The sequence below is a fragment of the Antedon mediterranea genome, chromosome 4 (genome assembly GCF_964355755.1).
Source record: "Antedon mediterranea chromosome 4, ecAntMedi1.1, whole genome shotgun sequence".
In the NCBI taxonomy this organism is placed as follows: Eukaryota; Metazoa; Echinodermata; class Crinoidea; order Comatulida; family Antedonidae; genus Antedon; species Antedon mediterranea.
Genome location: NC_092673.1, coordinates 25,790,124 through 25,809,008, shown reverse-complemented (window position 1 = coordinate 25,809,008; position 18,885 = coordinate 25,790,124). Strand labels below are relative to the sequence as shown.

General features: G+C 32.3%; 2 protein-coding genes across 2 annotated transcripts in view; one reads left to right on the top strand and one right to left on the bottom strand.

Annotated features, from left to right (window-relative positions):
• LOC140046153 (oxaloacetate tautomerase FAHD1, mitochondrial-like) overlaps positions 1 to 18,885 on the bottom strand; it is a 122,219-nt gene that overhangs the window by 63,330 nt on the left and 40,004 nt on the right. The window lies entirely within an intron of this gene.
• On the top strand, positions 11,636 to 17,691 carry LOC140047739 (uncharacterized). Its single transcript, XM_072092774.1, has 5 exons — positions 11,636 to 11,654; positions 12,819 to 12,943; positions 13,701 to 13,793; positions 14,655 to 14,828; positions 15,312 to 17,691. Exons 1-5 carry the CDS (start codon positions 11,636 to 11,638, stop codon positions 15,498 to 15,500), a joined length of 600 nt encoding a protein of 199 aa, XP_071948875.1. The 3' UTR covers positions 15,501 to 17,691.

The window sequence follows — 18,885 nt, the reverse complement described above, 5'->3', positions numbered from 1 at the left end:
GATTGAGTTTTTTTAATAATGCCAGGCCAGCTTATTCGAGATGTTTTATTAGTCACATTTTCACATTAAGAGCAATGCTAATGGTTTCCCTGTAGAATATAAACATTTCCCCATCCTTCATGTAACAATTAGCAAAGATTACCACTAAACATTCACAGGCGTCCACCAACAATCAAGACATAACAAATCATATAAGCGGTTAAGACAGTGGAACCGTAATACCTTGCCATATTAACATTGGCAAGGGTTCGAGCCTAAACTCCATGGGTCTGGTGGTAGAACGAGTCTTCTCGGATAAGTACAATAAACCTTAGGTCCAGTGTACACATCTGGCTCATGTGCACTTTAAAGAACCTAGTAGGCCTACATCTTTCGAGACGAGTAGGGGGTTACCTCGGTGTACTAGTATACACACAGCCAATCTCTCAAGAGGGTCCCTTGATTGTCAGCATACGCTGTTTAGGGTTACCCTCTATAAATAAAGTGTAATAAAACAAAAACAAAAAATATGCAACACCGCACCTTTATCACATTGATGTAACAGTCAATAGTATACCTTCTGTTTTTTGTGGGAGGAGGTTGCATTGATTTATTATTCGTTAGTCATTAAAAAAAAACCCACTCAAAATGTGTGCAACGTTTTAAAAGCTATAGGTTGAATGGAGTTAAAATTAAATTTTATTAGAATAATAATTAGCATTTAGGTATTGAATATCAATATAAAAAAAGAAAAAGAAATTGCAATATCTTTCAAAATGTTGGGTGACCTAACTGCCACTCAGAACCGTTTTACCAATAAAAAAAAAAGGTTACTAGAGTAATAGGTTATTTTTAATAAATATCAGTATCCATATCAGACTACTGTGGGTTGGTAAAATCAAATTAAAAAAATACGTTGCCTTCAAGATATAAAGAGAACACCCACCTTATTTCTGTCTCAGATCCTGTAGAAAAAAAAATGATAGTACGTTATTAATAATTATCAACTTACGTAAATAGCAACTAGTGTATTTTTCCGGCGGAAAAAAAATTCTTGGATAAACAATAAAGTTATTTATAGATTCAAGTTAAAAGTCAAATATACAGGCATACTGCGCATAATCTTTAGTAAGAGGCTGTCCCAGTTTTTGCAATTAATAAAATACTATACTTCCGGCGGCCATCCTCCCATGTCTATAAATGTGGCAAAGTTTGATATTTTCAACTAAACGCTCTCATTGAGACACTGAAGAACTACTTATCAAGAAATATAACTTCAATTTGGATTAAAGATATTAGATTTATACTTTGTTATAATTTGTTTTGAATATATTGGCGATGGCTTCTTATACATCTTACGGTGAGTGGATACAATTATTTATTTTTACTGATATACTTCTCAATAGTTACACTAATTGTTTTGTTGATTTATTAGTAAAACTTAAGGTTTCATAAATGTTTTGAATTTATTTCATTCGTGTTAGATGAATGTGCTTTCTGTCGTGATGGATTGTTGGATTGGTTTTGTTTATTATGTTGTGTGAGGAGAAAATCAGAATTTTATTAAGTGGGTCGGATCATCAGGTTAACTAACAAATGAGTTGACCCTAGGCCTAAAGCTATGAAAATATGCGGCGATTTGATAATAATTTTAAACGAACATGAATCAATTTGTCAATCAATTGTAAAATCAAAATAAACTGGTAATCTTTAGCAGTTTATGATTCTAAACAAAATTGTCAAATTATAATTTGAAATGTTCTCAATAATTTTAGTAATATTATTGATTGGGTACGTGATGACATTTGCAGTCGGAGCGCCGACTACACTACCTGCGACAACGGTGGTGGCTACACCAGCATGGGTTACTGAAGTCAATTTGACATCACTTTTTGAACCAATCGCACCAGCATGGGATACTGAAGTCAATTTGACGCCACTTTTTGAACCAATCGCAAATCTGTGTAAAGTTATAGAAGATACGCTTGAATTAAAGGTAAGTTTACTTTATTATTATATTAAAAGGCAGTGTGAACAATGAGGTCACCTCTCAACACATTTATTACAAAAATTCTCTTCAACCGTATTATATCTTTAATTAACTATCCTGCTGAATTTTTTAAATGTAAAGTGCCAAATATCTAGTATTGATAAATGTTATAAGTAATTGAAATTGTTAACATGATTGATGAATAAGGTTTTGCTTTAGGCTTCTTCAACTTTATTAGTCTTTGTTAAATTTGAGATAAGTACATATTATTAGTACAGGAGCCCCAGTGGAAGGCCTCAGTGATATCACTGATCTGGGCTTCCGTCTTTTAAAAATATCATTCATTCACTATCTTCCAATCACATCTCATATCTTTATTTGATGGATCACACTTAAAACAATTGATTAATAATACACCGTTATCATTATTGTCTCATATTATATCCCCTAAGTTTTACACCAAATATCACGTTGATAATAATTGAACTGTAATAATAGCTGTATTAACTGTTTTCTATACATTTATTCACAGGATTCAATTTCTGCAGCTGCAAATGTGTGCACTATTCATTTTCCCAGTCTATATATTTCTCTCCTTGGAAAAAACAATACGGTATTTAACCTACTTATTTTTAAATAAAAATAATAATAAAAAAAATAAGAGGGCTGTTTGATGTCAATTTTTCTCGCATCCCAAAATAAAACCAATGTGCATCCTCATCTTGTGAATTGCTAATACAATAATATGGTTTTGAGAAATTCCCTGTAAATAATTTTTTTTAGCCAACGAAGTAGATCAAAACACCAACAAAAAATGTACGATATAAATACGATCATACATTATTATTCTGCATCTGGCATTAAGAGAAGCCTATCTACAGTATCTTTATTTTGAAAAGGGCTTCTTTTCGAGATTACTTTTGCAAACCAAACAGGGGAGTCTTTTCGAAAAGAAAGGGGTGCTTCTTTTTTTTTAGGTTTTACGATAGTTAAGCAGGGCTTATTTGAATGTTTCGTATTCGAGACACAACCGTACAGTAATTCTTATAAATAATAATTTAGCTAAGTTATTTTTGCAGGTGGAAATTTTAAAAGATATGCTGTATTCGTTGGAGAATTACCATTGCCTATTTACGTCTCTTTACGAGTCTCATGTAAAAAATAACGTCACCTCAGATGAGCAGTTTGCGTTCATTGGAATTATAGTAAACAAGACTGTTGATGCGATAACCGAAGCCAGAAATGTAAGTGGAATTTAGCATTTTTACATTTCAATTCAAATTCAAATCTCTCCTTAAAACCTTTCATATTGCGATGTGAGATTCCGGTAAAGAGCGGTTTATGAATGTTTGATATTATTATTATTAATTTCCTAGTACAGTACAGTATTATTATTTGTCATCCTCTGACATCCCTATAAAAATTAGGCATAGGCTATTTCCTGTTTTACATTAAAATTATGTACAGTGCAAGAGAACATGCGTGCTCTATATGTTTTTTCCACAAATCCCATCATTTCGATGCTACAATGTGTTTTAAAAGTTTCGTCAAATTAACAATTTCATATGTATTTTATAATTTTAGATAATGAATGCCACAACCTTTCGTTATGATCCACATGTATGTACAAATGACGGATGGGGAGACGTTATTGGCCGATTGGAGGTATCTGCATGTCGCGTGAAGATACTTCCTACAGCCGTTTTAGCTATAAGGAGAATCGAGATACAAATGAACATTTAGTCGCTAGTAGTGTTTGTAATCATTTTTGTGAGACAAGTTATGTACGGTCACAAAATCAATTGTGTAGATGTGTATAACTTGACTTTATTTAATTGTATGTGTGCTAAAATAATGCTTAATGTTTCTGGTATTACTTTGAACAAAATGTGTGTGAGAAATGGGTGTATTCAAAATCTGTTGGTCTGGCATTTCACCAATTAGCACTATTCTATTAGTATTTATCAACCGGTCTGGTAAAACCTATGCCTACAAGAATTAGTTTCAAGGGGGTAGCTAACCTTTTTTAAATTAATAAGACGAGACATGAGGAACATATAGAGTCAAATTAGATATACTCAATTGTAGTAGCCCTAATTTAGCAACAGTATTTTCGTTCCAAATTTGCTATGAAGTACAATCAATTATTCGTCATTGACGAATGAAAAAAAAAAATCTACTTTACTCTTTTATTTCCATAACCGTAAAAATAAGCGTTGCAAATATAAATTAGCCAGCAAACCAGTTTTACATTTAATCCATTTCTTCATTACGCCTCTTATTTCGATCTCGCTTGTGTAGTTAGGGTTTATTTATATATCGTGCAATTATATATTTATGTAGACAATCGCTTATGATTACTAATAACGAAGACAATACATGCAGCTGAATCTATATGTATAATAGATTATTTTAGATACCTTGAGATTTATCTATTACAAGTATTTATTAATAGTATATTTAATATAACGTCTACTACCAATATTTATTATAATAAGCTTATTTAAGCGTGGTTCCAACTAGACGCAGCGCAATGACGTAGACGCAACGCAAGCGAGTTGACCAATAAATTCATCTCTTGTGATTGGTCGAATCGTGCGCGTTACTTACGTGCGTTTACGTCCTTGCATTGCGTCTAAAGTGGGAACCAAGCATTATAGTCAGGAACGTATGCGTAACTTAATTTTTTGTATCTTGCTCATGATGAGTTCATATATTATATTTGCTATTTTGATAAGAAAATTTAGATGAAAAAAATATATTTTAACAATAAAATGAATAAGAAAATGAAACATTTTGGTTGTGTGCTAGGCTATTTGTTTGGTTATTCCGAGAAGTACGTCGAAAACAAGAATGCCTAACTGCAGTTATCAACACCACGTTTTTGCTGAGCACCTATGAGAAGGACACATAGATGGAGTTTGAGTGAAATTTAGGGTGAGGTTGGTGATACCGTACCCCCGGATCACTCTCATAGATGATTGATTGAAAACCCAGACACGTGGTCATGTAGAATAGCCTGTGTATGTTTTTCTCATCTGTCATCTCAGTTATGATTGTGAAATATTCATAAACACATTGCATCCATGGTTTTTGTAAAGAAATTGTTTCGATACGTAAAACCTCGTAGCATTCACACTCAATCGGTTTGGTAAAACACCATTATGCATTACATATATTTTCCAACGTTAAGCTCTTTGACAAACAAAACATCATTAAAACTATTTCAAAGATAATTATAAATAAACTGTCGATGGGCCATTAGGTATTATTTTATATATTTTCTTCAATTAAGAAATGTGTGTACTGTAGAAGCACAAAAGGAAATCAAAGGACATAATGAATATATAATAAAAATTATTGATGAGGTCGTCAATTACCGCGAAGTCAATATCCCGCGAAGTCAAACGCCGTATTTACCCGCTTTGAATATGTCCCTCCCTCTTCTCGAATAGAGTGAGGGGGGGGGGGGGTCCGGGATAAATTAACACATTTCTATTTGTAGTAATTCGTTAAACTCCATCTACATTAATTTTTATCAAGCGTGTTAATACCATTTTTTTCAGTTATTAATTGTGTTTTTTCGTATTTAAGAATTAATTTGACTATTCATGGAAACATATTACATTAAAAAAATTAAATTAAAATATATTGTCTTTCAGGCTTAAAAAAACAATTAAAATAGTTAAACTACACTATCAAACTACTTTGACAAAAAAGTGTGATGTTCTTAAATATGGTAGTGATATGCTTAAATATGGTAGTGATATGCTTAAATATAGTAGTGATATGACATCATCATGTCCGCATATGGGCACGTCACATTTGTTTGTCACATAAAGTTTGATAGTGTAGACAGAGCCTTAACAAATAGAAGAAATTGTCTTCTTAATATTGAAGGGATCAACCCATCGGATTTTCTATTTTGTAAAGTTAGAGGATGGGACTTCCACATCCTCCTAATTATGCATGAGGTGAAGTAAAACTGTTTCACATTTTCTCTTAAGATGACACAGCAAACATTTCGTTGGCTTAATTAAAAATTACATTGTATACAATATGAAAGGAAAATTGTATAACATTATGATATTTATTAAGCGGAAATCCTTAAAACTAGCAAACATATAGAGTACCGTACATTCCTCTAGACATACCTGAACATATTTTATTTTCCTTTACTTTTTCTGGGATTAAGTATAGTAGTCTTCAATTATTTCATTTCCGTAACCACGCAAACAATATCATATTGATCAGATTAGAAAAGTGAAAATAGATAGATAGAGATAGATAGATAGACAGATCGCCCTAATCGAATATAATTTATGCTGATCTATGCCTATTTTGATTGTAATAATATTAACATCGATAAAACGTTTTTTTTTCCTTTTATAAAAAAATATTTTACAGTGTTCTAGAAGGAACACTTATTTCATACTTCGTTGTTATTTTTGTGTGTTTAAGGAAGAGTTTATTTTGATACCAGAAGATTGATTATTTAGTGGGTGTATGTAACACTAAGATCGTTTAGTTCCAAGGAATCTTCTTTCAATTTGTCACTTTGAAGGGTGGGGTTTTTTCATCAGTTAACACGCCGTAACATGCATCGTAAGCTTAGTTGTGGTTTTTGCTTGACGTTTAATTCCCCACTTCTGTATTATTGTTGCCGAATAATAACTGGAATATTGATATAATAAACAAAACAATAACAATACTGTATTTAAAAATGAACAGGAAGTACAATAATATATCTATGTAAATGACAATTTTAAATTTTAAAGATATACTGTCCCCCCTCCTCCTCTCGAAAAAATACCTTTTTTAAGTGTGTATGTTGAATATGTCATTTTAATGACACATAAGAGAAAAAAATTTACCCAAAACAATGTAATTCAAAGCAAAATATAGTAAATTTTCTGTCAGACAATAATTGGTTACATTGAAGAGTTTATGCTTTCTTTTTATAAGGAAAACTTTCATTCCTCTGCTCTAAACACCATTATGCATTACATATATTTTCCAACGTTAAGCTCTTTGACAAACAAAACATCATTAAAACTATTTCAAAGATAATTATAAATAAACTGTCGATGGGCCATTAGGTATTATTTTATATATTTTCTTCAATTAAGAAATGTGTGTACTGTAGAAGCACAAAAGGAAATCAAAGGACATAATGAATATATAATAAAAATTATTGATGAGGTCGTCAATTACCGCGAAGTCAATATCCCGCGAAGATAAATTAACACATTTCTATTTGTTGTAATTCGTTAAATTCCATACATTAATTTTTATCAAGCGTGTTAATACAATTTTTTTCAGTTATTAATTGTGTTTTTTCGTATTTAAGAATTAATTTGACTATTCATGGAACCATATTACATTTAAAAAAATTTAATTAAAATATATTGTCTTTCAGGCTTAAAAAAACAATTAAAATATTTAAACTACACTATCAAACTACTTTGACAAAAAAGTGTGATGTTCTTAAATATGGTAGTGATATGCTTAAATATGGTAGTGATATGACATCATCATGTCCGCATATGGGCACGTCACATTTGTTTGTCACATAAAGTTTGATAGTGTAGACAGAGCCTTAGCAAATGGAAGAAATTGTCTTCTTAATATTGAAGGGATCAACCCATCGGATTTTCTATTTTGTAAAGTTAGAGGATGGGACTTCCACATCCTCCTAATTATGCATGAGGTGAAGTAAAACTGTTTAACATTTTCTCTTAAGATGACACAGCAAGCATTTCGTTGGCTTAATTAAAAATTACATTGTATACAATATGAAAGGAAAATTGTATAACATTATGATATTTATTAAGCGGAAATCCTTAAAACTAGCAAATATATAGAGTACATTCCTCTAGAAATACCTGAACATATTTTATTTTCCCTTACTTTTCTGGGATTAAGTAGTCTTCAATTATTTCATTTCCGTAACCACGCAAACAATATCATATTGATCAGATTAGAAAAGAGAAAATAGATAGATATAGATAGATAGATAGATAGATCGCCCTCATTGAATATAATTTATGCTGATCTATGCCTATTTTGATTGTAATAATATTAACATCGATAAAACGTTTTTTTTCCTTTTATAAAAAAATAATTTACACTGTTCTAGAAGGAACACTTATTTCATATTTCGTTGTTATTTTTGTATGTTTAAAGAAGAGTTTATTTTGATACCAGAAGATTGATTATTTAGTGGGCGTATGTAACACGAATCTTCCTTCAATTTGTCACTTTGAAGGGTGGGAATTTTTCCATCAGGTAACACGCCGTAACATGCATCGTAAGCTTAGTTTTGGTTTTTGCCTGACGTTTAATTCCCGACACTTCTGTATTATTGTTGTCGATTAATAACTGGAATATTGATATAATAAACAAAACAATAACAATACTGTATTTAAAAATGAACAGGAAGTACAATAATATATCTATGTAAATGACAATTTACCTCATTGAATATAATTTATGCTGATCTATGCCTATTTTGATTGTAATAATATTAACATCGATAAAACGTTTTTTTTCCTTTTATAAAAAAATAATTTACACTGTTCTAGAAGGAACACTTATTTCATATTTCGTTGTTATTTTTGTGTGTTTAAGGAAGAGTTTATTTTGATACCAGAAGATTGATTATTTAGTGGGCGTATGTAACACTAAGATCGTTTAGTTCCAAGGAATCTTCCTTCAATTTGTCACTTTGAAGGGTGGGGTTTTTTCCATCAGGTAACACGCCGTAACATGCATCGTAAGCTTAGTTGTGGTTTTTGCCTGACGTTTAATTCCCGACACTTCTGTATTATTGTTGCCGATTAATAACTGGAATATTGATATAATAAACAAAACAATAACAATACTGTATTTAAAAATGAACAGGAAGTACAATAATATATCTATGTAAATGACAATTTTAAATTTTAAAGATATACTGTCACCCCTCCACCTCTCGAAAAAAATACCTTTTTTAAGTGTGTATGTTGAATATGTCATTTTAATGACACATAAGAGAAAAACATTTACCTAAATCAACGTAATTCAAAGCAAAATATAGTAAATTTTCTGTCAGACAATAATTGGTTACATTGAAGAATTTATGCTTTCTTTTTATAAGGAAAACTTTCATTCCTCTGCTCTATAAAATGCAAAAATAGCATATTTAAAGTCTAATTTTATTAATCTTTATTTTTGTTATGTTTTTGGGGGACAATACATCTTTAAGATTTATCTAGCAGAGTGACCATTCCTTTCGATTCAAACTGGCTAATAATATTTGTTGAAGCCTCCCTAAAGCTTGGTTCCCACTAGCGACGCAACATAACGCAACCGACGCAACCTAAGAAAATGCCCTTCCAATATGTTTCCCCCGTCTGCGTGAAATCAAACCTTCGATGTTTGCAGCACTGTTGCGTCGTCGGTTCCCACTTCTGATTACGCAATACATAATTATCTTTGCGTCAATACGTCACTTCGTTACGTTCTAGTGGGGACCACGCTTTAGAGATTGGTTTCCACTTGGATGCGACGTAAGTAAATTGACCAATCACGACACGATAGATGGTCCGGACTACCAAAATTGGTATCGTGGACAATGGAACGTCCACACACGTGCTAATTCCTTGGCCGATAATCGCAGCAGGATAGATGGCCTTAATCTATTAACCGATGAGGATTAATTATATATTTGAAGTGATTCTATATTGTATTATCCTATACAACGATATATTGTTAATCTGTTCTGGAAGCAATCCATTTGTAATTGGTCGGAAGCACAAAGCCAAACCCTCTTTGATGCCGGTATAAATAGCGCATCAATCATACCAAAAAAGGAAACAATTCTTTTAATAATTTCTGTGAACATCTCTGTTATTTTCTATATTAAACTTAATTCTATTCTTATTTTTTTTATAATCAAATGTTCTATATTATTCATTTTTTTATAAATGCATATAGGAATAAGTCGTTTATCAATAAATAGGTCTAACAACATTTTTTTCAGTACTGTATATTGTTCTAACGAAAGAGAGAAACTGATTAGTGGCCCTATGTTTAAATAATGGTTAAAACCAAAACATATATGAGTAATTTGACTATCATAATGATAGCCTAAATGGTAGATATATCAGGCAGAAGATTCCGAGTTCTAGTCTCGGTCGTGTTGGTACTGGTTAGTAACTTGAAATAATGAATTATGTTTTGTTCCTGTATTTCGTTAATACATTGAACGAATATAATGGGAAAACAAGATAAATCTTAATAATAAATGATGTTGATCACCGTACTGATGATGGTGATGGTTATGAATACGATGATGGTGGTGATGACAATGACAGGTACAGATGATTACACGATGATGATAATTATTGACCGAGGAAAAGAAGGAATTGTTGTCGACACAAATACTATGAATAATATTATATTATTGTTATCAAGTGGGTGCCTAATCGGTTAAGACAGTGGAACCATAAAATCTAGCCATAAAATCAGCAAGGGTTCCGGGTTCGCCTGCTACATGATTCTGGCGGTATGGTAGAATGAGTCTTCTTGGATAAGAAATATAAACCGTAGGACCTGGTACATCTTTCGAGACGAGTAGGGGGTTACCCCGGTGTACTAGTATACACACAGCCACTGTCACACACTCATCATAAAGTACGTAAACCATGGAAAACATATTTTCAAAATATACTTATAATTCTGCAACCTGTTAGATGGGTAACATGATGTATAACCAACTTATACTTATAATGAAATTGTAGACCTAATATAAAGTGCATGTAAACCACGGGAAATAACTTTGAAAGACCTACATGATTCAAAATATAATACTTGAATAATTGAAAAACCGGTAAGACTGTACGCTTACTAATTAAAATACCCATAGCAATAATATAGCCATCCAATAAAAGTAACGGCTCACAGGAGTATTATACGAGTGATAATCTTTGCCTCCTTATTTCACTTAAGGCATCACCCACTTAAGCTATACATGAAAGGGCCTCGTCATACGTACATCACGGGAATTTTGTTGAAAGCTCTGCACATTAAACATATACTTTTATTACTACCAATTAATTAGTCCTAATGTTATTCAAAATTGTAATAACAAATAAAATAAAACAACATTTGTAATAATTTAAAATTGTGTTTTATTGGTTTTGTCCCTTACTCCCACGGTTTAAACCTCAATCTAAAAAATGAAACAAGTTAATGAATAAGGCACTACAAAAAACAAAAAAAAATCAAGTAAGCCCAACTCTTAAAAATTTTCTTGGAAAACTTATAAAAAATGAAACTTAAAAATAACAAAACAATTGATATTATTGTGCTTTTAGATAGCAACAAAATTCGTTAAAGGTCAACCCTTTTCCTTCACGAATCCTTAAACCCAAAAATAGATTTTGCGTCACGTCGGTCCGGCTTTGACAAAGATTTCTAATAATAATTTACAATAGTATTCAATTGTAAATCCTCTTAAAAACAAATAAAAGCAACAGTTTAAACCAATGCATCCATCATTTCTGAGTTTTTCATCAACATAAATAAACTAAAATTGTTAATAGGACCAACAAGCAAAAATTTACTCACCGACTTACCAATCATTTCGATTCTTTACATTTAAAGCTGTATATTGCTATAATGATGGTTATTAATATATTTGGTAAGTTATTTTTTAATTTACTTAAGATAATTATATACGATAAATTGACGGCAATTTTATCGTTGTTTTCAAGATGTTGGATAATGTATTTTTACTGCAACGCTTCTTAGCAACGTATTATTTTTACTGCAGTACAATTGTTTGGTTGATTTTACTGCAACGCCTATTCGGTTGCATGCGTGATGTATTTTACTGAGGCATGTATACTTTTTCGAATACCCGATTCCCGTACGGTATTATGTCTAGATACATAGACAGCACGTGCAGTTTCTTGTCTCCTTACTACAACTGTTCTCTCACTATCACAGCTCATGAAAATTAACGATACGAAATATTAAGATGTATCCGAATTTTTTATTTGCAATGGTATATGCCTATAAGGGTATTTCATTTGTAAACATGACCCATTTACACTTTCTGTGGCACGCAATGATTTATTTTAATCAATTAAAAACTGTATAAATTGGTAATTATTTCTAAATTAAAGCAATATTTCATAATACATAATAATAATGCAAATAAACAATAATTACATGGCCAAACAAATGTAGTGAACTATTACGAGTTTTTTTATATTTAATATACTAATTTAGCCATAACATTACAGTTGTCCGACTTTTCATGATAGTAAATGTAGAAAATTGTGACATTAAATAAAGTAGCATGTTATCTATTTTTATACCGGTACTACATGAAAAATCGGTCATTATGTTTATCGGTAAATAAGCCAGGGAAGAGTGAATAAGCACGCCATGTGTGATAGGTTTTGTTTATACGTGCAGTAAGCAACATTTAAGTAGGCATAAGTGATACCTCCAAACGGATGTGTACAGTAAATTTATTTGTAGACTTCCGAGATTATTTAATTAATATTTCATGCATTATATTGATATTTTCTGTCATAGTTTATCTTTAAATAAATCCAAAATTAAGAAATATTTTAAGTTGGTTTATTTGTTTGCTTTAATCGATACTCAAACACGATACCATGAGGGTAACCCATAGCTGAAAGTTACAAACAAATTATTACAACAAAGTTCACATTGTGTTTTGCTCTTGTCATGTTGTCTCGTATTGCTATGTATTCCAATTAGTAAGTGATGGGCTCTCCGAGTGTGAATTGAAATTAAAAAAGATAATAATCATTTTACGTTGATCTTTCAGGATCATTGTTTATACTGGTCTGCTTCAAAACGTCTGTGTCATTAGCAGGGACAATACATCACACATCTCTTATTGAGAAAATCACGGAATTACAGAGGTCTTGCAGTGCATTTGTTAACGAATACGTAAGTGATTTTCCACAATTATAATCAATTCACAGTTAGTGAATGTTCTATCTCAATAACATTATCATCCCCATCTCTATCTTTAACATTCGCAATGTAACCATCTTATTATCCTCCTCGTCACCAGTAACACCACTATCACCATCAATATCATTATCATTATGATTTAAACTCATCAACAAAATCCGCATCAATATTACCATCCTCATCTCAATCTCTAACATTTAATTCTCAATGTTACTATCTTATCACCCTCCCACTCACCAGTAACATCACCAGTAACATCACCAACAACATCCCATCATCATCTCATCATTCATGGTTACCATCATCATTCTTATCCTTATTATCATACTCCTAAAAAGACAACGATTGATAAACTATAGGCCTACCGACGCATTATTAGAATTCTTCTACAATCAAAACGATTACGGTAACTAATGACGTAAATGTTCTTTAGGATGTTTTTCCTATTCATACTATTGTTCTGTTTGTTGTATAATATTCTTACAATAAAAATAACTAACGTGTTTACTTAACTTAGGCCTACTATCACTTTCATTTTAATATGATATAAGGACTTTTATTCTGAAAATTGTTTTAATAATTAGTACACACTATTTTTTAAATATTATAAACAAACTCAGGTGTATGTCTAGCATGGTGTATTTTTTAAAATTAGTATTGTATCTGATATGATGCTTTTAATGTTATTCAGTGTAATATTTTTTACTTATTAGCTTGTTTTTTTTTACAGAATCGGACACGTTTCCGTAGACGACACTTCAACACCAACGACATTAACATTACTGTACCTCATCTTGCGTTTGAAGACGCCCGTAATGCAAGGGTTAGTATTAGTACTGAAATAATACTATCCATAAAGCTCTGTCTACACTATCAAACTTTATGTGTCAAAAAAATGTGATGTGCCCATATATGGACATGATGATGTCATATCACTACCATATTTAAGCATAGCACTACCATATATGGGTACATCAAACTTTTTGTTTGATAGTGTAGACAGAGCTTTATTCACATAATTTGCTTGTTCCTTGTCTACGTACATATCAAACTTTATGTGACAACAAATGACATGATGATGTCATATCACTACCATATTTCGGCACATCACACATTTTTGTCAAACTAGTTTGATAGTTTAGACAGAGGTGTAGACAGAGCTTCAGTCCTACTATGGCTGACAACAGGATAGACATAAAGGGACGGGACCGGATGTCCTGGATCCTGCCTGCGGGATTTTTATCCGGACACCGGTGATCCATAACAATCGTTATAATACTATATAACATGTAATTCATATGGCACTATAGGAATTCACAAAGAATAGTTTCCACTTGATTAACGCTTTACGTCGATCAACAATGACTGTTCTCTGTAGTATTTAACCATGGAACAATTCACACATTAGTACAATACCGAACTATAGACCCTTTATAGTTCGTCGTATTATATCATATACTGAATTCAGTCCTTATATTCACCGTCAATGAATTTCGTAGAAACCAGCAGGTGTAACAAAGATTAGATCATTTTGTAGGCATTTTTCTTATGTTAGTCCCTCTTACCTTGTAAGGTTGATTATTACGATGAACAATCTTACTCTATTACGTGCTTAATAAACATATGCCACACTGATGAAATATATTCCGTTCAGTTTGATTTACTATATTTTTTTAATCGTCAGGAAGTGGACTTGTTATTAACATACGTAACTGATCTCGGTATATACCGCACTGTCTTTCAAGAAGTAAAGGTGAACGAAGCCCGATTATATAGCCAATCTCTAAGAAACTTCAGCAATGAATTTCAGGAAGTATCTGATTTGATGACGACCATCAGTGATAAAATGTCAAATATTGTAAGTACAATTTGATTGTTAAATTGTCGTTTTAGACCTACTTACTTATTTTCTTGTTACACCAGTAGGCCTACATACATAGCTCCGTCACGCTTCTATGCGATTCATTCCACCTCTATCAAAACAGCATTTTCCACATTTTCGGTCTTTTTAAAAATCTAAACAGGGAAGTGTCACTCATCCCTGTTTTAAATAAACAAATCGAATATTACTGATTTTTTTCCCTCGCTTCATAATAGTTATTACTCTCACTCGCAAATATGTCAAAAACCGGACATGGAACTATTTACTAGTTCTATTTGGTCAATTAACACTTAAAAACACAAACACATCAGCTACCTGATTAAACCCATATTTTTGTTAATCATGTTTGGGCGCGCGTGAGTGATTTACACAAATTACATAATTCACAAAATATGCATTTAGTAACAGCACAGCTACTTAACATTAAATAAATGTAATAACATAACTTTTTTCTTGCAGATAAAACATAGAAATCAAAACGCAGTATTAATAAGAAACGCTACGACAGTTGATTATACTAACAAGACCAGAAAGGCCGATCTAAATGATTATGCAATGGAACTTCTATTGACTACAACACACTATGTCATTGACGTTGATTTCCACGTAACTGCACTCTATATGCCTACAACAACATCACAAGGGTAATACTTTTAAAATGTGCAATGCGTTGTATTTTACGCAAATACGTCAATTAAGTAATCAAGCCCGTCACGTTAGTATGTAAATGCGTCACTGTGTAGTTCGCAAATAGTTCAATGCACCAATGTGGTATAGTACGTATGCATTACGCAAGCGCGTCATTTGTACGTACTTAAGCGTGGTTCCCACTAGCGACGCAACGCAAGGACGTAACGCAACGCAAGTGAATTGACCAATCACAAGCGATGGCTTATTCGCTTGTGATTGCTAACTGTCTATAACTTCGCTTGTCATTGGTTAAAACGCTTGCGTTGCGTTTACGTCCTTGCGTTACGTTCTAGTGGGAACCAAGCTTTAGCCCGTGTCACAGTTTGGCAGTAGGCCTACTGTTGTTTTGACGTACGTGTCTTGCTTTAGAGCAAGAACAATGCTTAAGCTTGGTTCCCACAAGTGACGCAACGTAAGAAAATGCCCTTCCGATAATTGTGTTGTGCCCCGCTTGCATGCAACACTATTTCGTCGTCGTTCTCACTTGTGATTACGCAATATAGAACTTTGCGTCAAAACGTCGCTGCGTTGCGTTACGTTGCGTCGCTAGTGGGAACCACGCTTTATTGTACCCACTGGAATATTTATCACCGGGATATCTATCCTAATATCATGAATAATAAGCTTTCATTGAATATTTATTATAAACGCTACATGATATAACCGTAATGTAATGACAACAGTAGAACTCCTACTAAGAAGACACTTCCGGGACTGAACAAACTTTCCTCTCAATAAGGTTTTTATTTGTTCGTTTCATGTTAAAGTTTCACCCTTAATAGGGGTGTCACCCTTAATAGGGGTGTGTCCCGAAAGGAGTGGTTCTACTGTTTAGCTTATTAGGAAGATATCCCGGTGCATTTACGACAGGGTTTTAAACGAATTTACCTAGACTGTAAGTAGTAATTAGATGCAATTAATTATTATATTTATAAAAAATATTGATGCAATTTCTTATTGATAAAAAGGTGGATAGTTGTTGCTATGCAACTGTAAATAACGTTTGTCAAAACTAATTCCATTGCATATCAAATATGTATTTTTATCACTTTAATCGGTTCTAAACTAAACAGTATTATTTTAAAGTATTTAATTATATAAAACGTATTTATTAAAAGCGTAATTATTGAAAATTTTGAAAACTTAATTATTAATTTTTGGAAAATGGTATCCATTTTATTCTGAAACTTGACTCCGATCAACATTCAATTGTATTGGGATACTGTGTATCCGGTAAACAAATAAATAAATAAACATAATAGGCCTAATGGTTAAAGCCAGTTATTGATCCCACACGTATTGTTGTATTGAAATTGTTATGATTTAAAAAAACGTCTGTTGAATTTAAATTATGTCTGTAGGCCTAATTGGTATTCAAAATGTTTTTTACTAATGGTGTTTAATGATATGCTTAAATTTAATATGGATGTTCATCATCCGCAATGGTTGGAGGACGTATGATACAGGAGTTACTTAATAGAAAAATATCCTCAAAGAAACTCTTTAATTTTAAACCTTATCTACTAGAAAAACATGCTTAGTCTTTATTTTGAAATAAGCTTAAGATAAATAACATTATATACTATTATATTTAAACTTATTTAATTTAACTTTACAATCAATTGTGTTAATTATTAATGCATTTTACGTTAAAGGACAACACTCGAATAGTTTTATTTGTTAATGTTAAGTTTTATATTAAACTATTATGTTAAGAGAGTGACAAGTACATGTGATATATGTGTGACATGTATTACATCATTTGCCTTGATACGGGGCGACGATATTTTACTTTCGTTTCCCATGTGTAGGCCTACCCGGTTAGATCAAGACACAACTTTGCGCTGAGTACTAGCTGCATTATTGGAGTGTGTTTCCATACGTGTTTGATCCACAACAAATGACCGGGGTAATAATGTTCAGCGCTTAGAAGCATTGTGCAATAAGCGCTATGTAAGAACGAATATTATTATCATTATCATTAGTAGCAAGATTTTGTAATTAAGACATTTGGATATGTTTGTATACTGTGATTCTCATTTTAAAATGCGATCTGTGCAATAAAGTTTGGTATTGGGTTTTATTAATATGTTGTTTTATTTTTGTGATGGATGAAAATGTTATCACGTACATATATCTCAAATATACTATTGTGAATAGGCGGTGTTTACTTAATCAAATCATAGTAATTTCCATTCAAACTAGGACAAATGGAATATGGTGACATCACATTTTTTTGACACATAAAGTTTGATAGTGTAGACAGAGCTTTAAGCCCTGTCTACACTATCAAACTTTATGTGTCAAAAAAATGTGATGTGCCCATATATGGACATGATGATGTCATATCACTACCATATTTAAGCATAGCACTACCATATGGGTACATCAAACTTTTTCGTCACATAAAGTTTGATAGTCTAGACAGAGCTTTAGACACGAATCGAAAAATAGATATAAGAAAGGAAGTCACTATATTTATGTTATCTATTTGGTTATTTTTCAATGGGCCTATTTGCCAGTGATCTTTGTCACGATGAGATGACACTTTTTATATAGCCATCAGTAATAACGTACGTGTATTGTAATAATAATAATAATGGAATAATGGGTGTGTCTGTGCGTCTACGTAAACCGTATATCTTATGAGGCGCCATTTGAAACATTACTACAATATTGACAGTTATACACCACAGTAATTCGTGGACAATATAGTAGGCCTACAGTCTGAATAGCACAGTGGATATAGCTGTGTCACCCATCACCAATCGCGTCGTGATTGGTCAACCTATTTGTGCGCTTTGTTCTCACACAAGGACGCAAAAACATAAAGGCAACGCAAGTTTCGCATAATCCATCGCTTGTTATGGGTCGCGTTGCGTTAACGTCTTTACATTGCGTCCTAGTGAGAAGCTGTAGGGTTAAATTCTAACACTTACTAGAAGATCCTCACACATATCTCCTATTATATATAACCTTCATTGGCTACCTATTGACTCCCGTATAAAATATAAGATCCTTTTACTAACATTTAAAACGCTACTTCTAAAACAACCTATATACTTGTTCTACTTCCCTCCTACACCCATCTTGCTAGTCTTCGTTCGGCTGATCAGAACCTACTGATTGTTCTTAGAATAAACACCAAATCCTATGAACAAAGGTATTTTATGTTCTCTGCTGCTTCTCCTTGGAATTCTCTCCCCCGACATATTACTAAATCAAAATCTATTGCTATATTTAAAAAAGAACTTAAAACGCATCTTGTTAACATCTAATACAAGCGCCTTTGATTTTTACTTCGGTTTAGTTGATACTATTACTAGTGCTATACACATACCTA